At 56.2% G+C, this 23,985-nt stretch overlaps 2 protein-coding genes across 2 annotated transcripts; both read right to left on the bottom strand.

Moving 5' to 3' along the window:
* Positions 1 to 5,380: 5,380 nt before the first annotated feature.
* Positions 5,381 to 10,687, bottom strand: LOC144731420 (WAP four-disulfide core domain protein 8-like). Its single transcript, XM_078612443.1, has 7 exons — positions 10,510 to 10,687; positions 8,850 to 9,014; positions 7,910 to 8,062; positions 7,495 to 7,647; positions 5,997 to 6,143; positions 5,620 to 5,685; positions 5,381 to 5,567 (listed from the first exon to the last, which is right to left on the bottom strand). The coding sequence occupies exons 1-6, from the start codon at positions 10,583 to 10,585 to the stop codon at positions 5,630 to 5,632; spliced, it is 750 nt and encodes a 249-aa protein (XP_078468569.1). The 5' UTR covers positions 10,586 to 10,687; the 3' UTR covers positions 5,381 to 5,567; positions 5,620 to 5,629.
* Positions 10,688 to 15,125: 4,438 nt separating this feature from the next.
* LOC144731419 (WAP four-disulfide core domain protein 8-like) lies at positions 15,126 to 19,795 on the bottom strand. Its single transcript, XM_078612442.1, has 5 exons — positions 19,186 to 19,795; positions 17,985 to 18,137; positions 16,207 to 16,359; positions 15,728 to 15,883; positions 15,126 to 15,237 (listed from the first exon to the last, which is right to left on the bottom strand). The coding sequence occupies exons 1-5, from the start codon at positions 19,340 to 19,342 to the stop codon at positions 15,212 to 15,214; spliced, it is 645 nt and encodes a 214-aa protein (XP_078468568.1). The 5' UTR covers positions 19,343 to 19,795; the 3' UTR covers positions 15,126 to 15,211.
* Between the last annotated feature and the right edge of the window lie 4,190 nt (positions 19,796 to 23,985).

Here is a 23,985-nt window from a genome sequence, read left to right as displayed (position 1 = left end):
TCGGCGGTATATGCAATCCATGTCTCACATCATGTTGCCCATCTTATGGTGGACATCCCTCAGCCCCTGCTTTATGTCACCCAGTTTATGGTGGACGTCACTCAACCCGTGTTTGTACTCTGTGACGTTGTCGTAGTTGCTGGCCACGTGTTTCTACTCTGTGACGTCGTCGTCGTTGCTGGCCACGTGTTTCTACTCTGTGACGTCGTCGTCGTTGCTGGTCACGTGTTTGTACTCTGTGACGTCGTCGTCGTTGCTGGTCACGTGTTTCTACTCTGTGACGTCGTCGTCGTTGCTGGTCACGTGTTTGTACTCTGTGACGTCGTCGTCGTTGCTGGTCACGTGTTTCTACTCTGTGACGTCGTCGTCGTTGCTGGTCACGTGTTTGTACTCTGTGACGTCGTCGTTGTTGCTGGCCACGTGTTTCTATTCTGTGACGTCGTCGTCGTTGCTGGTCACGTGTGTCTACTCTGTGACGTCGTCGTTGTTGGCCACGTGTTTCTACTCTGTGACGTCGTCGTCGTTGCTGGTCACGTGTGTCTACTCTGTGACGTCGTCGTTGCTGGCCACGTGTTTCTACTCTGTGACGTCGTCGTCGTTGCTGGTCACGTGTGTCTACTCTGTGACGTCGTCGTTGCTGGCCACGTGTTTCTACTCTGTGACGTTGACGTCGTTGCTGGCCACGCTGGCTACCCAGTCTGGGGCTGCTGCGGTGGGCCCGCTCGTTGGAGGGGTCCCTGCGGCTGCTGAGTGTTGGCCCATAATCATCATCCTCTCTGTCCTGCCCCAAGGCGAATCGGGCTGCGGCGACGTGTCGTCCTCGCCCTTTATTACGCGCCAAAATGTTCTGCGTCCGAGGAAGGCCGTCTTGCAGGTACGGTCACGTGTCAATAGTCGGACGAACCCCGCTGTGGGATCATTTTGCCATCACTCTGTGGACAGTAGGCAAGAGTGCGGTCTGCGCCCCGCCAAGTTTTGAATTACGTCGGCATCGGCCCAGACATTTGCGTGCTCTGTGTAACCGGGGTGGTTGTGTTACTAACAAATGGTGCGAATATTCGCACTTCCATCTCAAGGAGGGTATAATTAGTAGGTGTGAAACTTGTGAATGTTGCTGCTTAGGATAGCCGGGCGGTATGTGAGGCCAGTCCCTTCGTCAAACGCAGGTTGGGGAGACACGTGATTCAATTGCCAGTCCCGTGACCACTGGACAAGGGATGCTGAAGAGAGGGAGGCCTGCATCGGGGGCCAATCGTGATGCCAGCTCGTCGATATTCCAGGTCCGTTGGCGTACCTGTGTGCTGGGAGCCGCACGAATAATCAGACGCCGTTTGGAACCTCGTCACCCGCTCAGATAGTCCTGGTGAGCACGTGGCTGGTGTTGGGAGCGAGAGTGAGTCGCGTAGCAGTTGACAAGGAGGAGGATTGTGCAGCGGAAGCAAGTGAAACAACGCACGAGTGTTACCAAAACTTTAATATCGTCATTGATAATTATTGATGACCACCCTGTGTCCTCGATAATGATCACGGCTCGGAAAGATTGAGGGACAGTGGGCACGGGTCACATCTTGTCAACTGGAGGTCTTCTGTATAATCCCTCAAACCTCCCCTGGGTTCCTCTGGCCCGCGCATAGGGCCGCCTCAGCTACCTCGGCACCTAAAGGCCCAAACCTCTCCTCCATAATGGCCAGGAGCTGGCCGAAGGAACGTTTGTCGGTGGCGGGCAGCCGATTAGCGAAAGTGTCTGCGCACCCATCTACGTGGGCTAACAGCTGTTGCTGTGCTACCGCGTCCATCCACATCTTGAGGGTACAGGCCAGGTGTCTACAGCTCGCTTAAACCCTAGCCACGAGGAAGGGCCATCTCCACTCAAATCAGCGTGGATCTTCCGCAGGGCGATGAGATGCGCTCCCATGCTAGACGCGTCATGCTGGCGGTAGTCAGTTCAAACGCATCTCCACTCAACAGCTTCTCACACTCAGCACAATTACCACGCAATGGCACGCAAAAAAGACAAAGATCCCCCGTATAGCCTGACCAGACTGTTGAGGCAAGCGTTGTTAGCTAGCACCTATAAAGGCACACGAGGGGTGGGTGGCCAGCACCACGCCGGGCAGCCTTTGTCTCCCTAGTGGCTGAGTCGTCACTGGTGTTGGCCGTGAGCGGGAATGGAACTGGGGCCGCCGGGTTCGTAGCCCAGCGCGCTAACCGCTACACGACCGCTACCCACAATAACACGCGCACACACACACGGTGGCACGCAGCACAATTACTACACAATGGCACGCTCTACCATGCAAAGCCCATCACAATGAAGCACGGCAATTAATAATACCGTATGTCTGTTAGCGGCTTGGCGCGCGTGTGTGTACAATAATGTCATCCATGTGTAGTTATCAAAGAATGCGTGCACGCGCGACATTCAAGACCTTAGTAGTTAACATGTCCTTGTCTTCTTCGCAGGCCCAGAACAATGACTCCAAATACAAAATCCCCGTATTCGACCACTAATTGCGGCAGTGAAATAATGACTATTCTTGCGACAGCGATTCACACACACACACACACTTCAGTTTCAGTGGACTTTCATTTACCCGAAAATAAAGCGCGCGCCTCCACCCCACCACGGCTTCAGCGAACCAGGAACCGGAGCAGTGGGAACAACACCCAACGCTGAGCGCCGATGAAGCGCCACGCACGTGGGTTGCATCCGCACTCACTCCTCAACTGGCTCACTCCTCACCTGGCTCACTCCTCACCTGGCTCACTCCTCACCTGGCTCACTCCTCACCTGGCTCACTCCTCACCTGGTCAAGACGTGTCGCCTCCTCTCTTAAAGCCCGTCCCCATCCTCCTGATTGGACGGAATTCAATGGGGCCCGATTGGCCTATCATTTATGCACCCGTGATGACATCTCAGTCATACTCACGCGAGAACCTGATTTTTGTTTTGTTTCATGTGCATTGCTAATCGCGTACAAGCGTTCCTGCCGGGCGAGTCTTGAACTTCGTCTTCATCACGTCCTCCGCTCGCAGTGCGAGTTTGAGGATTCTCAGTCCGGTCTTGTGGGTCACGTGTCTCTGCGTGCAGGGTGTGCATGGTGCAGCGAGCACTGTCGGCGTTGCGTTCGTGCGGAGTGCACCATGGACACAGGCGACGTTTCAGGCAACTCCACGAGTGCATTCCATCTCCTGGTTAAGCAGCGGGTTGGTGCGCGCACACAAGAGTGGATGTAATATCGGAGTCGGGCCCGGACTGCTCCAACACTGCCCACAATGCAGTGCGCACGCAGAGCCACGCGGTCGACAACCGGCAAGAGCAGCACCACGTGGGTCCCGTGAAGAAACCAAACCGCGTTCTCCTTCACATGGCAACGAACCGCGGCCGCCATCGCTCCGTCACCCAGGGGCAGTACCTCGAGGACTCTCCCGTGTTACTCCGCGTTCTGCGGCCCTGGACCTGCTCGAACCCTCCTCCCACAGTGCACGGAAGGGGCCAGCCCTTTAGTTCCGCCACAGGGAAGCCCACCACTGAGCAATGGACATATAAAGACCTTATCGGCCATGTTCAATCAACTGCTGAATCGAGGCTTTCCCCAAGCTAGCAACTCCTTACAATTCGATGTAACAATCCATCCCGCATACAAGCGGATCTCATCCATTCCTTGGCTGCCACCGTTTTATGTATGTATATATTTTTAAACAACCAAATTCAAGTGACAGACCCGATTTCATATAAATTGGTGCCACGATTAATATGATTTAACCGGAAAAAATCACATCACCCATTCACCATCCCAGTTCACGTCCCCATTCCATCACTTGCTCAAACCGCAAGTGAATTGTTCACGTCTGAGCTCGACCCCACAGCCGAACCACCACAAAACTTCACATTTGCCCGACCCTGTTTTGTCCACCCCAACCCCCTCGTCTAACCCCCGAGCTCACCGCTTGAAGCCTGGACCCCCTTTCATGTCCCCCCGTGTGCACTCTGCGGACCCTCTCCCTGCGCCTCTTACTCCGGTGTAGTGCGCCCCGAGCCGCACTGCACCGTGCAAGTGTAGTGACATAGGACGTCACTACTGTGTCGGCCCGTACGAGGGCTGGGGGCCCCAAGGGGGTGCCTGGGGGGGTCACGTGGTGGAGGGACCCAGACCTCCCGTGAGAGGGAGGCGTGGCCTGGGCAGAGCCGGCCACGCCTGGGCGGAGCCGGCCACGCCAGAGCGAATATAAGCGGGGTGTGGATGCAGAGCGGGGCTGTTGCACTCCGAAGTGAAGACGACATCATCGGTCCTCAAGTCCCGGGGCGTCGTCCTGGACCAGGCAGCCCGTCGCCTGCCTGGTCCACTCTGTGTCGTGTTCCAGAGTGATTAGTGAGTTGAGGAAGGTGGTCACCACCTCATGTACAGTGTTATATTACTTAACGTTTATTAAATACTGTTGTCTCCAAGCTGTGTGTGTGTGCACCTAATTCGAACCCACTACACAAGCTCCACGGTTCCCGGTAGCGAGCGAGGCCGCTCCTCACTCAACCCAAGCGGATCCCTCTCGTCCACGCCGTCTTCCACTTTCTTGCCGTGGAGATCCTTCCGCTTTAGGGATGGAGTCGCCCCCCTTCAGAAGCTGTGGCTTCCTCCGCTGCTCCAGGTCGCGCCCACGCCTCACCAGCTCACATGGATACCAACTCTGCTACCAAGAAGATCCTTTTTAAACCTTGTTACGTAAATAACGTGGCCAGTTGACGCTGGCAAAAGTGAATGCTTTCTGGTCAAGTGTATTGGTATAGACGTCCATTTCTAGATGTGAAGCTTTCGTGACTGCAAGGATTCATACTCTTAGGTTTTTTCGGTAAAGTCACGTGGGTAAAAAATAAAATAATAACAAATGAAAATAAATCAATTTACTGATTAAGTAAATTTAGCTGTGACGGTCCCACCTGAAGACGGAGACTCGTGTTGCCTCCAAAACGTCGTGAATTAATTGATTTATTTTCATTTTATTTCTATTTTTTTTTTACCTACGTGACTTTACCGAAAAAAACCTAAGAGTATAGACGTCAATATCCATCCATTTTTAAATTGAAAACGTTTCAAAATGTATTTGTAAATCAATAGTTTTTTTGGCTTTCAAGGTTGTTTGACCGTTTCATACGGTCCGTTTGGTGCCAACTAATTCAGCGAGTGTTGTATTCTACCTTCCCTGGCCAGTACACCAAGGGTGGGGTGGGGGTGGGGGTGGTCTACAAATATTGATTCCCTTCTTGGGGTACTGCACAAATATTTGGAATATTCCATGCTCAGAGTCACAGGGAGCACGATGTTCTCTCCCGCGGCACCACAGAAGGCACAGCACGCACAAGGACGACACTGGGCCACTTGAACAGCATTCAGCGCAAAGCACTTTTATTGGACAGCCAACGGGAGCTGTTGAATTGCCATAGCGAGCAGCTGCATCCAGACAGCCGGCGCGAGCGAGCTCGGGCGCGTCACCGCGAAGCCCCAGACACCGGACGAGAGACGCTCTGCAGCGTGAGCAGCAGCAGCAGCAAGAAGCACGTGGAGCTGCTGCTGCTGCAGCGTGAGCAGCAGCAGCAGCAGCAAGAAGCACGTGGAGCTGCTGGGCGTGGCCTCTACTCCTCCTGCTCCTCTGCATCAGACTCCGCCTCCTTCCCGATCTGGTCCTTCTCTGAAAAGTTAAAACAAAACAAGCAGAAGAATTATAAACCCAGACTCGTGAGCAACTGGGCAGGTCGTCCCAAAGTGAAGCTGCCCACCCGCCCCCCCCTCCCCCAAAATCTACTATTCAGCTTGGCTGGTACATGGAATCGATCCAGCTAGAAGAATACGGACGCCAACTCTCGTACACTAATAATAAGCTCATCATGTGGATTTCATCTCCAAATAGCACAACACAGGTGCGCACTCGGAAACTGCCGGGAACTCCACAGATGTCTCCCGCTCCCCCTGGTGGTCGTGGGGGGGGGGGCCCAATCTCACCCGGCTCTGGAGCAACGCAGCCAACACCACACGGGACGCTGCAGCACTTCTGCTTGTCAGGGCAGTCGTCGTCACTTTTGCAGCCGTCGTTATAGCGGATGCAGACGATGTGCGAGAAGTCCCGGACCGGGCACGACCCAGCCTTCACTGGAACACGCACCGCACAAGCACGAGGGGACGAGCAGATCGGGCATGAAGCCATTTGAGCCGGCAAGTACAAGGAGCATCTTGCCTGGCAAGCCGTCTGGAAAAGCTCAACCAAAACAATAGAAGGTAGAGTTCAGACAACCTGTGCTTGCGTTATTGGAACACTTTAAAGTGGTCGCACAATTAACGCGATTAATATATTTTCCATATTAAATTGCAAACTCAACTAAATGAGAAGTTTTAGAGCCGTGTGCAAGAACATGAATTAGAGAAGGTGTTAGGAGACATTATTGGCACGTGGGCGCGGTGGCACGTGGGCGCGGTGGCACGTGGGCGCGGTGGCACGTGGGCGCGGTGGCACGTGGGCGCGGTGGCACGTGGGCGCGGTGGCACGTGGGCGCGGTGGCACGTGGGCGCGGTGGCACGTGGGCGCGGTGGCACGTGGGCGCGGTGGCACGTGGGCGCGGTGGCACGTGGGCGCGGTGGCACGTGGGCGCGGTGGCACGTGGGCGCGGTGGCACGTGGGCGCGGTGGCACGTGGGCGCGGTGGCAGGTGGGCGCGGTGGCAGGTGGGCGCGGTGGCAGGTGGGCGCGGTGGCAGGTGGGCGCGGTGGCAGGTGGGCGCGGTGGCAGGTGGGCGCGGTGGCAGGTGGGCGCGGTGGCAGGTGGGCGCGGTGGCAGGTGGGCGCGGTGGCAGGTGGGCGCGGTGGCAGGTGGGCGCGGTGGCAGGTGGGCGCGGTGGCAGGTGGGCGCGGTGGCAGGTGGGCGCGGTGGCAGGTGGGCGCGGTGGCAGGTGGGCGCGGTGGCAGGTGGGCGCGGTGGCAGGTGGGCGCGGTGGCAGGTGGGCGCGGTGGCAGGTGGGCGCGGTGGCAGGTGGGCGCGGTGGCAGGTCGGCGCGGTGGCAGGTCGGCGCGGTGGCAGGTGGGCGCGGTGGCAGGTGGGCGCGGTGGCAGGTGGGCGCGGTGGCAGGTGGGCGCGGTGGCAGGTGGGCGCGGTGGCAGGTGGGCGCGGTGGCAGGTGGGCGCGGTGGCAGGTGGGCGCGGTGGCAGGTGGGCGCGGTGGCAGGTGGGCGTGATGGCAAGTGGACTTGCCATCATCCCTCCTAAGCAACACGCAACTCGACTTGGCCAGTGGTCGAGACTAATGGAGTGGCAGCTAAAGGAGGGATCGCGTCCGAGGTGATGTCCACCGTGGACAGACGAGAGGAGCCGATGAACTGTTGCTTCACAAAAGGCAGTTAGAGTTGGCAATGCTTTCATCCAGTAATAGATAGATCATGGCTGCCGATGGGAAAAATAAAATGGCATGGACCTTCCTTCCCCTAGCTGGGTCACGATCGAGGCTTGCGTACCTGGCTGAGTGCAGATCATGGCGCAGCCGGAGCTGCAGCACTTCTCTTTGCCGGGGCACTGCCAGTCCTGCTGGCATTTGTTGAGGTCGGGCCGGAACGCGCATTTGATGAGCCTGGTGTCGACGTACGGACAAAATCCGTGCTTGTTTTTGACTGCAGAAACAACAGCACCGAAATGCACAGCAACGGCCAAGTCAGCAGCTGCACTCGGGTTTATGGCCGTAAACAAGGTGAAGGTGGAGCAGCAAAGTGACGACAATGCCAGGGGTGACGCATCGAAGACAAATTGGAGCCTTCACGCAGCAGTGGAAACGTCATGGCTGCTGATGGTAATGACGATGATGATGATGGTGACGAGGGCACGAGCTTTCTTTGGCTGGACGAGAGAAGAGAGAGAAAGGGTGGCCGGGCGTACCTGGTTTGCTACACTTCAACTTGCACCCCACGTTGCAGCACTTCTGCTTGCCCGGGCACTGCCAGTCCTGCTTGCACTCGTCGATGGCGGCTTTGATGGAGCAGCGGACGAGCGCGGTGTTGACGTAGCGACACTCGCCGGGCTTGTCTGGGACTGCGGCGCGAACGCGGAGAAAGGGCCAACGGAGCCCCACGTTGTTGCCTTCCGATTAACCAACAACAAAAACCCCAGCACGAGAAACGCCGCCTTGTGCCAAGGATTCCGCATTGACCAAGTGCCCCCCACGTGGCTTGATATCGCATCATCATGCTCACGGCATCTTGGTGACTCCCTTACTTGATATTGTCAACCTTGACCTGGTCCCTCAATAGCCACAGAGTCCGTATAAAAAAAAGGTACCAAAGTCCCTCAAAAGTCCACATCCACCCTAAGGGGTTGCCCACAAGGGTCGTGTAAAAGCATGGCACCACGAGACAGGCTCCAGGGAAGGGGTGGCCACGTTGGCGAAAGAGTTCAACGCTTTCCTGTCAATCAACAAAACCCAACAGTCGGAAGCGGTGTTGCCCTATAAACTTGCAGGTAATGTTTCATCATTACAACGCGATTGGTTCATACCAGTTACAAGCTATATTACCGTTGCATCTTTTCTTCTTACAAAGCTAAATTGGGAAGAAACAGCAACGCAGAGCAGAGGGAAGGAGCCACACAAGCCCCTACGTGGCCACGCGGGCCCCTGCTGGCTGCGAGGTGCGGGCCTTGCCCCTGTGCCACCCAGTCGGGTGGCATTCGAGGTGGGGGGGGGCAGGCTACAAAACTTTATACCGAGACACGCCTTGTAGGGGCGGGGTTGGAGATGTGCGGTGGGGGGAGTGTTGGAGGAGTGGGGGGGGTACAGGAGTGGTGGGGGGGGGGTGCAGGAGTGGTGGGGGGGTCCACGTACGCGGGTCCACGGGGTGCAGTGCGAGTGGCTCCACGCAGCCGTGGCCACAGCCGTTGCTGCAGCACTTCTGCTCCCCGGGGCAGCTCTCGTCGTCCTTGCACGCCTCGTCACACGTCCCCACGGCATCAGGGGGCGGCGTAGGGCAGGAGCCGAGCTTCAGGGCAACTGGTCGGGGGAAACCGATAAAAAGGATTCCGATCAAAAACAAAATCGAGGCGCGTTCGCGAGATGGGCGTCATTCCGCCTTGCGCGTAACCCTGGCACGGGCGCGACGTGGCACGGGCGCGGCTATCGATGCCACGTTGATGGGAGGTGGACGACCGTGGTTTGTGGATTGGGGGGTTCGCGGGAGTTGGGCCAGAAGGGCCCTCGTCGTTTGCTCAGGGTTCAGGTTGATGGACTTCTCACCTGGTTCGACCAAAGAGACCAGCATGAGCCTCATTGTCAGCATGACCCGGGGGTGGCATCGCTTCGCCAGTCGAGGGCACAAACCCTCGAGCGAGTAATTGGCGGGAAGATCTGGACCAGATGCCGGCACAATGGCCTAACCTCTTGCGAATGACAACTTTAAAGCGTCCCCCGTGCAGTGGGCAGCATGGGATATGACGACTACGGGGGAGCCACCCGCCGCCGTTACGGCCAGGGCAGCCGCTGGATGTGGGGGGGCGAGGAGATTGCCCGCAGCACGCGGTGCTGTGTTGACCAAACGGCTTCGGGACAGATGGGTGGGATGCGACTTGGTAGCGAGGGAAGTCGGCGTTCATGCGGACACAAATAGGCCGCTCAACGGAAAAAACACCTTCGTAAATTCCACCCGTGGCCTTGAAATGAAATGTATGTTATAGACGACGGTTCGGGCAATGACCCCTTTTCATAACAGTATACGTAGAGGAGAGTAGAGTCGGGGTGAATGATGAGAGCTGGGAGTCTGCACGCGTTCCTCTGTGGGGGGGGGGACCGGATGAGAATTAATGTCAAGAGATCAACACCAGGATAGGTTTTTAAGTGTACGCAAACGTAGTTTGATAGAAGCCGTTGAGTAAAAATTATAAAATGGTTGCTGGCACATGGCATTTGGAATATTTAGCTTGGGGAGGAGGAATCCGATGAAGCTACGACGCCGTTTCCAGATGCCCAATCTGGGCGAGGGATTCGCGAGTTACCTCATAAAACTACGACAGGAGTGCAAGATGGAGAAACAAATGTAAGAAAGTCGCTAGAAATACAAATAAAGTATACAAGTACAAATTGCACAATTAAAAAAAAACACACGCATGTCTTCCGATTTGACAAGACCAAATAAAAGTATTGAGGAAAGGCAGTAAAACAACAAGTCCCAAACCATACCAAGACAGTCCCTGGATTACATTGCAAGTTTAAATAGCGATACATGAAACAGCGCACAGCCTGGCCGCTCCTGCCACTGCAAGGCGTCTCGCTCTCCGTACCCGATTAGTGCGGGCTAAAAACGCCTGCAATGGACGGATAATGGCACGATTTCGGGCCGCGTTTGAAGCCGAAGTGCGTACGGAGCAGAGTCACGAAGCGCACGTGGTTCCTGGGCTCCCCTGGGCTCCCCTGGGCTCTCACAGAAGGCGATGCGCGACCCCACGACGAGTCCAGCCCTCTGCCTCCTGAACCAGACAGAGGTCGCGCTCACCAGTCGATGGTGACAGCAGCTGCAGTAGCAGCAGCAGCAGCGGGGCAAGATGCGGGGACGCGAAATACCGCGTCATGGTCTCCAGTCGCAGGGTGGAGCGTGGCTTGGAGGTGGTGGCTTTAGCGCCTGCTGTGCCGTGGCTCTGCTTTATAGAGCTGCCCTTGCCCACTTGGCCCCCACCCTCGCCCACTCCCCCCCCCCCCACACGGGCGGACCGATGCCTCACCGACACTCGCCCATGCCCCTTGGGCCGTGATGGGGACGTGGCGCACGGGGCGTGTCTCGGCACGGCCCCGAGGCATCTTCTCACTGGACGTGGAGAAAGTTCGAGATTAACCAGATAACCAGTTCCACCGGCTCGGTTGGCGCCTCATCCTTTTTGAAGACAAGAATATTTGTTTTTCCATAAGTTATACGCAAAAAAACAACGCGAGTATTAAACGCATAATAAATATACCCGCCCTGCGCTCAGTCAGTGCACTTGTCGGTCGTAGAGGTTGCGTGACCATACTTCACCACCCCCAAATTAGTGCCGGGTGGTGAACAGAGGTGGTGTTGGGGGGGGCGCGGACCGAACTATGAAGATACGTGGACCTGTATTGCGGTCACCCCGTGGCTCCCCGTGTCTTCCAAACAGTAATTGACGCGCGCTCACCCAATCCCATTCAATAATCACGCTCACACAACGCCCATTGGAGGGGGGGGGGACGTGCTCACACAGGCAAATCAGCAATCACCTCCAATCTCCCTGTGCGATGAGATAACTGGCAAATCGTGACGCGGTGGTGCATGCGGGAAAGTCCTCAATGCGCACGCTTCAAATCAGTAAAAAAAAATATCTACAAATTAGCCCCAGGCTGGGCTTCAACCGTTCATTCGGACCCTGGGGTGCAAACCCCCAACTCTCAGAAGCTACGGCCCAGCTCTGAAATGAATTTCGTCTCGTTTGCTCAAACATCACCACGTGACACACTCGCCACGAACGTCAGCCGTGGGTTCATTTGGCCTTTGGGCAAAGCTACGTCGACGTGAATGTTGTTGTTCTGAGTTCTGTATGTGGCGGTCACTCGGCTCGTCAGCACGTGTGCACGCGCTGGGGCTCCCAGCAAGGGAATTGAGCGACTGAAGAAGCTCCCAGAACGTGGAGAGAAACGTCGAACATGGCGCCCGAACAACACGCGGTCACGACCGCAATAACCATAGAGAGGGAGCTGTGCAGTACTGTACAACATTCACACCCCCCCACCCCCCGCGAGCGATTCCTTGCATTGTCACGATCCCGGGACGTTTCTTCGATTCAAGAATCGCTTCATGATTATTATCATCATATCGTCATCAGACAAAGCTTAAGCTGGAGTGGTGTGGATTTAGCGCTGAGCAAACAATCATTTGTGGCGACGTAAACAGAACGCGGAGCGGCGTGGTGCTGCCAACAGACCCGCCACCCTAATCCCTCGCGCGTGCCATGCGCACGGCAGCAGCAGCGGGACCCCCTCGATCGGATTCGCAAATCTGCGAACGGCAAAAACTCGTAACGAGGTCCGAGATCGAGACGCCAGTTGCTGTTCCCTTGCAGCGCGGGTGTCGCGGTCACCCGAGTTCGATTACCGCTCACGGTCAACACCGGTGACGATATTCTGAACTGGTCCTGGGCCTCCCCTAGCTCGACTCAGCCTCAAATGAGTACCTGGTGCGGTGTAAACATCGCCACTAGAGAGACAAAGGCGGCCGGGCGTGGTTGCTGGCCACCCACCCCCTCGTGTGCCGTTCTGGCCTTCGTAGGTGCTCGCAAACAGCACTTGCCACAAGTCTGTTAATGCTATACGGGGGATCTTTGTCTCTGTCTTAGTTCCTATCCCTCAACCAATGTGCGTCATAACCGAATTGTATATTTATATCGCGAGCGTCTTCACTCAAAGCGTTTGGCATAGCTTACAAAACGGTGGCAGAGAATGGAATTATGAAGCGGTGCAAGGATTGAGGAATGAGTGACAGCGATAGAGGGATGCTTAGGGGTCATGAAATAGTCGGGGAGGGACGGGAAGCAGTGGAGGAGCGAGGGGAAGAGAGAGAATGGGCAGTAGAGAAGAGAGGCGAGGCTTTAAGAGAGAAGGGAGGGAGGTGAAGGGATTGCTTCCTGTACAGGAGAAGTGTTGAGTATGGGCAGTGCTGGGTCTACGTGCAGTGTTGACTCTATGTGCAGTGTTGAGTCTATGGGCAGTGCTGAGTCTTTGGGCAGTGCTGGGTCTATGTGCAGTGTCGAGTCTATGGGTAGTGTTGAGTTTATGTGCAGTGTTGAGTCTTTGGGCAGTGCTGAGTCTTTGGGCAGTGTTGAGTCTATGTGTAATAATACTCTTGGAGACGGCTTGTGGAATCGGACCTTTTATTTACTTATTTCAGTTCACAAGCACTCCCCGTTGCTGGCAGGCAACGGGAAGTGGGCAGTCAGATCGCAAGAGACGCACCGCCACGTGGCACTCGGAGCCCTGCTCGCGCATGGCCCCTCTCTCTCTTCGTTCCTCGTCTGACCACGTGTCCCTCGGCTCTTCCCTTATTTAATGCCTGGGTCACGTGGTACGCTCCAGCCAATCCTTCATAGCCTGCGCTGAATGTTCCAGATTCCCCATCAACTCCCGGGACAACGCCCCTGACTTGTCTTCCCATTGGCTGAGGCCAAGACCAGCAGAACCAATCATCCTAGCTGACATCCCTCGATCACGCCAGGGCCATGCTCCCAGACTCTCCCCCCATTGGTTGAAAAGCAGGACCGGCAGAGCCGATCACCACGTGAGCCGGACATAGGCTCTCATTACATATGGACAGTATTGAGTCTATGGGCAGTGTTAAGTCTATGTGCAGTGTCTATGGGCAGTGCTGAGTCTTTGGGCAGTGCTGAGTCTATGGGCAGTGCTGAGTCTTTGGGCAGTGTTGAGTCTATGGGCAGTCATCTTCTTGGTTATTTCGGTAAAGTCACGTAGAATGGAAATTATAAAATAATAAAAATAAAACAATAAAATAATTATCACGACGTTTCGGCCACAACGCAAGCAGCCGTCCTCAGGTGAAGAACAGGTCTGTCGAGAAGACAGAGTCTGAAGTATTGAGTCTATGGGCAGTGTTGAGTCTATGGGCAGTGCTGAGTTTTTGGGCAGTGTTGAGTCTATGGGCAGTGCTGAGTCTTTGGGCAGTGTTGAGTCTATGGGGGGTGCTGCTCAATGTACCAGTGGGAGTCGATTCCAGTAGATGGGGTGCAAGTAAGGAGAAGGGCCGAATACGGGATTGGGCACAGGAAGAATGAGGGACAGAGAGAGAGACGGAGAGATGATTGGGAACGAAGAGGACGAGAGGAGGGGGCTTGGAATGAGATGAGAGAGACGAGATGAGGTGGTGTAAGGCCATGGGGAGATGTAGAGCCGAGTCATGGTTAGTCCACTGCTGGATGGAGACTTCCTTAAGCTGCCACTATCTCTCACAACAATCCACCTGAGCACTCGCACACGAGCTGATTTCATCTCTGCATCTCCTCGGTGGGATTTGTTCTGCACGGGAACGCGTTCCATTCGGCACCCGGCGCTCACATCGTTCGTGACACGAGGCAGCAGTCTGGAGTGTATCGGAATGCCACGCGTTCGGGACACGAGGCAGCAGCGCAGAAACACGACGAGCCACAGATACCGCCACGGTCCACGACGCGGGCGCGGTGGGGCTACACAAATCCAGATTAAGGTCACATTCCCTGGCTGAACAGAAATGTCAAGGCATATCAAACATCATATGGATCACAGCGGATCAATTCACTTGTAAATGCAAGGCGGGTGAGTGGGATGAGGCATTGTTTGCATTAACTTACAAGTAATTATAGAACAGGATAATGCTTAAACAAACATAGCTTTAAAATGTAGCAAAACAATGTAATCACCCACATGTGTGGTAAACTAAGAAATCGCCTGCGGAACAACGTAACGTTCTGTTCACCCGCATGTGTTTAAGCTTCATCAATACGAGGCCTAAACCCAACGATTCCAATCACTGTCCTGTAAGACTACACAAGGAACCCGAGCCGATCCCGTCCGCCTGGTTCACGAACCGGGCTCCCCTTGCTCCCCAGTGGCCGTGGGAACGTGGCCACGTGTCTTTTCACGCGTGGCCACGTGTCTTCTCACGCGTGGCCACGTGTGGTCGCACGTAAGGTCACGTGTCTTCTCACGCGTGGTCACGTGTCTTCTCACGCGTGGCCACATGTGTTCTCACGCGTGACCACTTGTCTTCTCACGCGTGGTCACGTGTGGTCTCACACGTCCACGCGTCGCCACGTGGGTTCGAGCTGAGCTGGCGTGACGCCTGCCAGCGCGACGTTCCATCACAGAGCAGAAGACGCAAGCACACGGACACTCGGACACAGGATTCGGCGCACAGCACTTTATTGGACACAGCCATCGGGATCTGTCGAATTAAGATAGCGAGCGAGAGCTGCGGACCGCAGACGGCCGGTAGGGGTGAAGGGGGGGGTTAGTGGGGGGGGGGTCAGTAGGGGGGGGGGGTTTAGTAGGGGGGGGTTTAGTGGGGGGGGGGGGTCAGTGGGGGGGGGGTCAGTAGGGGGGGTTAGTGGGGGGGGGGGTGTGCGGATCGCTCCTTGTGAAGCCCCTTGCTGCTGGGCAGATCAGCGGGATGACGTGCGTAGCCGGCCATAGTGCACGCCTCCTCACAGCGGCCCTTCGGGTTTTCTCGCTGAAAAAAATAAACCCATTGAGGGCACACATTGTGAGTGCAAGACTCGATCTTAGTGAATGAATCCAGGGTGAGGCACGGGCACTCACGGAGCCAGTTCCCACACACCCGAGCTTGTGACTGCCCGTGAGGAGCAGTCGATGACTCACATCCCGTCAATTACGCACCTCTGATTAGCACGGTTGCCGACGTACGGCGCGAAAGAAACTCAACAAACATACATCTCCGATCGTTGTGCAAGAGACGCTCTTACACGCGGTATAATAGGGAATCCAACCGGTGCACCCAAAGCCATCACGTGGCTCTCCAATCACAGCATGCAGTTATAAGCTTGCCCGTTGATGTTCAAATGTCATGCAAATGAAAGAATGCAGGGTTCCCAGGAGATGCGGGGGATTTCATACAGGTTGTCCCCATGTCTCCGTGCCCCTGTGTCCGTGGGAGGGTGGTGAGGGGAGGGGGGGTGGGCAGGGGCGGGTTCCGATCTCACCAATATCTGGATCCACGCAGCCAGTTCCACACTCGACACGACAGCACTTGTCGTTGTCGGGGCAGTCAACGTCGCCACTGCAGTCATGTTGGTAGCGCAAGCACTTGATCCTCGAGTAGTCCCGGATGGGGCACGAACCGGGCTTCACCACTGAACCTGGCGGACGAGGGCGAGGGATGACAGCTTGGACACGGATAAGCGGGATCACGCGATCAGCCATCCGCGAGGCAACTCGGCGAGAGAGAGTACGAGCGGTGCACTGGGTGAATTGACATTCCACTCTTCGCATCATCTCCCCGCAAATGGCAGCACAATGAACGCAATAATTAACTTTTTCATCCAATGAATCTGTTTTCAATGTCACCAAAGCGCTTGTGCCACACTCGGTGCACCGTGAGGCCACGAGAAATTGTCAAAGGCCCGCGGGCAGGAGGTCACGGGACAGAGCCGGGTGCGCGACGGTATCGACCGACTCTCACATGGCTCTGGATCCAAGCAGCGAATCCCGCACGCGAGGCTGCAGCACTTCTTGTCACCGGGGCAGTCGGTGTCGTCCGTGCAATCCTCCTCCTCATCATCCTCTTTTCTGGCGATGCAATAGGTGTCCTCCACCGGGCACGATCCGACCTTCACTGCGGCCCGCACGCGAGGGCGAGGGAAGGGAGAGCCGTGGGCAACCGACGTGGTTGGTCACGCGTGGAGGCCGTGCAGGTCGGTGACTTAGGAGCCCCGTAGGATTGCCAGGGTCTGGCTATGCCGCTCACGTAGCGTTGAACTTCCGTCGCGCCACGCGCAATCCAACCTCGCTAATCTGAGGTGTGAATAATGTGGCACTGTTCTGCCCCACGGCAGATATGGGGGTGTGTTTACACAGGAACGTCTTGATATGGTGGTGTTGATTTTGGTCACGTGACCAGGAAGTTACAAGTTAAGGGTCTCTAAGTCACAAGGCCAGGTGGGGGGCGGGGGGGTGGTCAGCCATTACACAGAGTACACAATGGAGGCACAATTAGCGCCTCAGTGAAGATAGGTGCATCTGTTCATTGTTGGACTTTAAGAAGCATTGTCTGTAAGTGTGTTTATGTTCTTATGCGAGGTTAACTACTCGGATAGTGGTGCAATGCAGTGCAGAGCGAGGCCGAGACAGGCACAGCAGGCGGATTCATCTCCATCTGTTGTCGTTTGTGTGGGGTTTCTCTGGGCACTCCCGTTCATCCCCCCTGTATCAAAGACCCGTTAATTGCCTGGAAACATTTTTACGTGTAGAGGGCGGCAGAGCTTGGGAAATGGTTGGCGCCAGCACACCTTTACCTTACCTGCTTGCCTGCGGGTTTCCCGCGCTTTTGACTCGTAACAGAAAGGTGCGTGCTGTAACATGTGTGCATTACTCATGAGTGTGGTAACACATGTGTGCGTTACATGTGTGCATTACACATGCGTGTGGTACACGTGTGCGTTACACATGCATGCGGTAACACATGTGTGCGGTAGCACATGTGTGCATTACACATGCATGCCAGTGTCGTTGGAAGGCTGTACGACCCACGATCGATAGGTTTTAATTGCGTCAGAATTTAAATATTTACGTCGACTGGGCGAATCATCATCATCACCACCACCACCGAAAGATGCACAATTAACTTAAAAAAGTTATCAACTGAATCCACCTCCTCTCAATGTTGTGGACTATGACGATTTTGTGGCCCATCAATTATATATTTTTAGCAGGACAGCCCTCAGTGGGAAGCGCAGCAGAGTGCGCGCACCGAGGGCAGTGAATGCAGGCGACCGGGATCGAGGTGGTGACGCAGTGAGGCGGACGAGGGCGAACCTGCACATTGGAAGCGACAGACCACGTGCCCAATGAAGAAGAACGTTGACAATCGGCGCATATCGCCTGCTGTGACGCACTGATCAGAAGCGTGGACGGTCACAAAGAGGATGGAACAGAAGCGATCGAAGAAGCACCGAGAGGTGTCCGCTTGGAACAGCGCGGAGAGGAAGAGAGAAGACGAAGGATGGGATGGCAGCCAGAGGAGGGGAACGCGCCCGAGATGATATCCACCGTGGAGAGATTACGACCAGCTGATGGACTACTGCTTCACGTGATCGCGAGAGTTGGCAAGGCCTTGGGGAGAGGCCTTCATCCAGCAGTGGATAGATCACGGCTGCCGATGCAAGTGATGAGCATGGCAACAGTGACGATGGCGCGATCTTCCTCCCCCTGGCTGGTGAGTGATGATCGGGGCTTGCGTACCTGGCTTTCTGCAGATCATCAGGCAGCCGGAGCTGCAGCACTTCTCTTTGCCGGGGCACTGCCAGTCCTGCTGGCATCGGTTGAGGTCGGGTCGGTACGCGCATTTGGAAAGCTGGGCGTTGACATACGGACAAAATCCGGGCCTGCGTTGCACTGGTGAAACAATCGCACAGCAACAGGGTCACGTGAGCAGCTGCACCCCCCCCCCCCTGCGCAGCATCTGGCGAGCTGTCGAACAAAGGCGGTTGCCGCATCGCGCGTTTTCAGGTGCGCTTCTGCGGCCGTCTGGAACGCTCTGGGAGCGATGCACTTTGAAACCATCTCGATTGACAAACGAATTTCTTAAGAACTGATTTTTTGTTGTGTGTGTTTGGGTTGTTGTCCTTCCCCCGCACCTCCGATTAGCACAGTTGGAACAAGTTCAACATAGATCCGTGAGGATGTTAGGCATCCTTGGATAGCGCCTCTGTAGGACATGGGGAGGGTGACGTGGATATCAGGGACACCGCCACCGCCACGAGGCAGCGCGCTCGGGAGATGTACCCAACAAATTACCGCCTTTGGAGTTCTTCATCACACCTGCACACCACGAGTAATCATCTAACAAGACACACACCCCGTACTCAGCCTCCGCAGCGGGAAAGTGACGTCGCGTTCTCAGTCGATGTCAGTTGCTAAGCTCGCGATGAATTCCCATCGAGCGTCCAACTTTCACGCATGCACGCTGGACGCTAACACGGTCTCTTGCATCGATTTAATTACCCCAAACACTGCCTCCGCTGCAGTGCGCGATGCTTTGGAGGATGGACAACGTGCGAGGCGCACCGCTAACTTGCAACGGTCAAAGATTGACCCCCTCCCTTCGAGGGAGTTTCTTTTGTACCACCCACAAATGTGGCGTTTCCCACGAGCACGATTTCTCGTTACATTTTCGTTGAATTGTTTCGAAATCCAGGGAGGGGACACACCCTTGGACGAGCTATGTTTGTCGTTCAATATCAATACGAATGTCTGACTTGATCACACAAAACGAGAACCCCACCCCGCCCCCTTTACCAAGCGCGTTAATCAGCTCCAGTCTCAAGGCCCGCGAAAGGTGGCGAAGGGTTGGGGGTCCTTCCTCCAGCAGTAGTAACATCACGGCTGCCGATGTTAATTTACAGAGGCTGGTGATGATGGGACAGCCGTCGCCGTGGCGTACCTGGTCTCGTGCATTGCTTCCCGCAGCCCGTGGTGTCACAGCATTTCCTGTCGTCAGGGCAGTCCTGGTCGTCCGCGCATTTGTTTTCGTGGGATAGGCAGCGGATTTTGCTCGTGTTGACAAAGGCACAGGCGCCGGGCTTGTCTTTGAGACACATTCAAATAGAAAATTGGGAATCGTTTCACTCGCACGCTGCTTTCACATCGAAAAGACGTCGGCGCGGCCCAAGCGTCTCGACACTGATGTCCTGCCCTCGACTCACTCGACCCTGCTGCAGTTGCTGCTGCTGCTGCTGCTGCACAGGAGATACGGGACCTCCAAGATCTGCCCTGACGATCTCACACCATCTGCTCTTCGATAAACTCACACACGAGCAACCCCAGACTCACGTAAAATAACCGTAGGCTCACATAGAGACTCGTAGACTCACACCGAGGGGTGTAGACTCGCACAGAGACCCTCGGACTCACAGAATAACAATAGACTAACACAGAGACCCATCGACTCAAACAGAGACCCATAGACTCACACAGAGACCCATAGACTCACACAGAGACCCTCAGACTCAGACAACGAACCATAAAACTAACAGAGAGACCCAAAGACTCACGTGGAGTACCTGGTTCGATGTGGAAACATCGCTACTCGGGGACAAAGGCGGCCGGGCCTGGTGCTGACCACCCCACCCCTGGTGTGCCGTGCCCGGCCTTCACACGTGCTGCTCGCGAACAGCACTTGCCCCCTAACAGGCTGTTGCAGGCGATACCGGGGGACCTTCGTCTTTGTAGAGGCGCGTGGGAGGTGGGGGGGGGGGCGCGCCGCACCTGGCCGCACGGGCTCCATGCAGGTGCGGCCACAGCCGTTGCTGCAGCATTTCTGCTTTCCCGGGCAGCTGTCGTCGTCTTCGCAGAGGTTGACGCACGTGCCGACGGTGCCAGGCCGCCGCTTTGGGCAGGAGCCAGATCTATCAGCCGCTGTCAGAAAAAGGCGATACGAATGAACACAAATCGATGCATTTCATTGGATGGACATCATCGGCCCCGCTCGCCACGTGGCGTGCACTGCCGTGCGGTCTGCTCGCGGATGTCACCGGTCTCCCATAACGGGTAACATCAGCGTTCCCCTACCCCCTTACACGCTGACCCCCAATCCCTGCACCCACTTGACCGGGAGTGACCCCCCGCGATGTGACGATATTCGATCGGTGGCGAGAGACGTGGAGACATGGTCTGAGGTGTAACGATATGTGGGGCGGTGGCAGTGAGTTGACAGTAATGAGGTGGAAGGGGGTGGGGAGGGAATGAGAGAGGGGGCCGTGGGGATAGGAGGGATGGGAGGAGAGAGCCGTGGATGAAGGAGGGAACTGTGAGTGACGGAGGTAGAATAAAGCAATTGGCGCTGGCTCCCTTGTCCGTAGCAAACCAGGGAGCTAATGGGCCCAGAGTGGGCGCAAACGAGGAAGGAGAGGCACAGGGCGGCAGAGTCTGGAGGGCGAGCTGGAGAGTGGCCGCGTGCGGACGAGCGTGAAGTCCAAGTGTCCCACGCGACCCTCCTGGGCTCTCGTGCCACCGCGCCTTCGCTCACGGCGTCGAGTCGCCCCAGAAGGTCCGCCATTGCCCAGCCACACCCGAGGTGAGAGATGAAAATGTGACAGTCGGGGTCGTCTTGGTCTTCATATTGTTGGTGGTGAGCTGCGGGTGTGCAAGTGACTATCAACCCATGGCACCTGGGTCCTAATGACCTCCTGCCAGCGGGCGTTCGACACTTCACGTGGCCTTAACGTGCACATAGCCTGGCACAAGCGCCGTGGTGACGTCGACGCCACTTAGTGGTGAATGGCGGTTGTTGTTGTTGTGGTTAGGCAGGTAGCTAACTCTATGAGAGGGCTCGGCACGAATGTGAGGCCCTCAGTTTCCGTGAGGCGGGCAGAGGGTGCTCACGCCCAGGAGCCGTCTCCCCGAGCAATGGGAAGGCCGCATAATTTCGGGTGCGGGGGGTGTTGGGTGGTGTGTACGTGGGGCAAGGAGCCAACCTCAGGCGTTGTGCACGGTGCCCGCAGAGGGGCCAAAGCCGAGTAATTGTGCATCGCGCTCAAAGCGGTTCGCCCCCCTGTTGTCAGGCCAGACCAGGCCCGGTGCGATGTAGCTGTGCGCCGCCAGAACTCACGGGAAGTCGGGAAAAGCGCAAATTCGTCGTTGGGGAGGTGCGAGGGGCCAATTTTAGGTCGTGCTCACGTCACACGCAGAGGGTCCACATCCACCGCCGAGCCATTTTGCATCGTCAACAAAGCGGGCGCCCCTCTATCAGGCGAGACCCGGCACGGCCCGATATGGCCACGACCCGCAGCAGCAGAGGTCGCAGAAAGGCGGGAGAAGTGTCGATTAGCCGTCGGTGCGAGGAGCCAACCTTAGATTGTGTTCACACCACCCCTGTGGAGAGCTACACGTATATACATACCCACACGCCGGCAAGGTTACCTAAAGGTGCATACACGTGTAGTGGCATAGTGCTGGCTGCTGGCGAGAAAGGGGAACTGCGGCGTACAGCAGTACTGAAGTCAGCAGGCCACGATAGACACGAGGGGGGGACATCTCGGGGGCAAAGGTCACAGAGGGGAAAGGTCACAGAGGGGAAAGGTCACAGAGGGGGGCCCATCGGGAAGCCTCGGGAACCCACCAGCAGGTTCCAGAGAGAAGGGGGCGTGGCCACGGCGGAGCGAGGCCACGCTGGGGGTCCAAGAGGGGCCCCTGTGGGGGTCGAAGAGGGGTCCCTGTGGGGGTCAAAGAGGGGTCCCTGTGGGGGTCAAAGAGGGGTCCCTGTGGGGGTCAAATAGGGGTCCCTGTGGGGGTCAAAGAGGGGCCCCTCTGGGGGTCAAAGAGGGGCCCCTCTGGGGGTCCAAGAGGGGCCCCTGTGGGGGTCCAAGAGGGGCCCCTGTGGGGGTCGAAGAGGGGCCCCTGTGGGGGTCTAAGAGGGGTCCCTCTGGGGGTCAAAGAGGGGTCCCTGTGGGGGTCAAAGAGGGGTCCCTGTGGGGGTCAAAGAGGGGCCCCTCTGGGGGTCTAAGAGGGGTCCCTGTGGTGGTCTAAGAGGGGCCCCTGTGGGGGTCTAAGAGGGGTCCCTGAGGGGGCCAAAGAGGGGTCCCTGTGGGGGTCTAAGAGGGGCCCCTGTGGGGGTCAAAGAGGGGTCCCTGTGGGGGTCAAAGAGGGGTCCCTGTGGGGGTCTAAGAGGGGCCCCTGTGGGGGTCAAAGAGGGGTCCCTGTGGGGGTCAAAGAGGGGTCCCTGTGGGGGTCAAAGAGGGGTCCCTGTGAGGGTCTAAGAGGGGCCCCTGTAGGGGTCGCATAGGGGCCCCTGTGGGGGTCTAAGAGGGGTCCCTGTGGGGGTCAAAGAGGGGCCCCTGTTGGGGTCAAAGAGGGGTTACAGCTGTTCACGGTATTCTGGCAATTTTGTCGGATTCGACTATTTTTTTCTGGCTGCGCATCATTCGTGTACAGGCTGGGCTGGAACTGCGCTGGTCAAGCTTTGTTTTACTGTCTGAAGACTTCACATCAGATAGTTTAACACGTAGGCTTTCGCGACCAATATGATCCATAAAAGGTGTTTTCTCCCATCAGTTGCCAGAGTTCGGGTTAATATTGAGCTCATCGAAGACGTTGCCGACTGGCTGATGCTGCTTGCCCTCCCAGGTTGCTCTCCGTCTCGATCTGGGCTCTGCCTTTTTTGCCCGACCCGAAGCAGTCCCCTTTTAAAATATAAATTCAATTAAATTACCAACACTCATGTAAACAAGTTGAATTCACGTAGCATGTAAAACCAAATCAAATCAAGATCATGTAAAACAACTTAATCTTCAAGAAGCTGTTCAGGGTTACCCATTAAAACACAAAAGCAGCTCACTTGGGACTAAATAATATACAACATGAAAACACAAATTTGGCCGAGCGAACAGTGGCATGACACACCATGTTCATCCAGTCTCAACCACCACCGCCACCCTACAAGATGTTGACTTGTTCTGCAATTAGGTCCTGATTGAAGGCAGGGACATCTAGAATTTTAAGCAAACAGTAAAAAAGAAAACATGGGTGGAGTGATGAGGAGAGCAGTAAGTTCTTGACTGGATTCAAGAGGGGAAGGAAATCGGCAGCAAAGAGACGCAGGGATAGGGAATTCTGGACAACAGGGGCAGCAGTTTATAAGACTCCCACAGGTTGGAAGCTGCGGGTTTGGGTTTCCTGAAGAGACCGAGGCCCTCGAGAGCCAAGTATCAAGTCGAGAGTGCACAGAAACACTGCCCATATTTTTTGTATGGAAGGGATGGGGCAGCCTTTCCTTACTGGGGCCCAAAATAGGACTTATAATATATCTGCAGAGCCACACATTAACACACGCTTTAGTCACTTCTGTTACTGCAAGAAGATGCTATGCACACTCTCTGTTCGGTCTACACTCCACTTGCTTTCTCTAACCAACCAGAGGTCGTGCTCTCACCGGCCGACAGTGACAGCATCAGGAGCTGCAGCACCATCAGCAGCAGAGCAAGATGCAGGGAAGCGGAGATGCGCGCCATCGTCCCCGAGTCGCAGAGAGAGCGTGGGCGTTGGAGGTGCTGGCAGCTGTGGGTGCTGCTGCTGCACTGTGGCTCTGATTTATAGAGCTGCCCATTGTGCCCCCCTCCGCTCCGACACCCACTCCCCCACCACGAGGGTGGACCAGGGCCAGACCGACACCCCCTCTGCCATTGCCGGGCCCCTCACATGGGCAATGGCTGCGACAGCTCTCCGCTTCGCCGGCATTGTCCAGCAG

The sequence above is a fragment of the Lampetra planeri genome, chromosome 39, assembly GCF_965212315.1.
Source record: "Lampetra planeri chromosome 39, kcLamPlan1.2.h2, whole genome shotgun sequence".
NCBI classification, from domain to species: Eukaryota; Metazoa; Chordata; class Hyperoartia; order Petromyzontiformes; family Petromyzontidae; genus Lampetra; species Lampetra planeri.
Note: the sequence above shows the minus strand (reverse complement) of the source record. Positions and strands in the feature narration are given on the sequence as shown.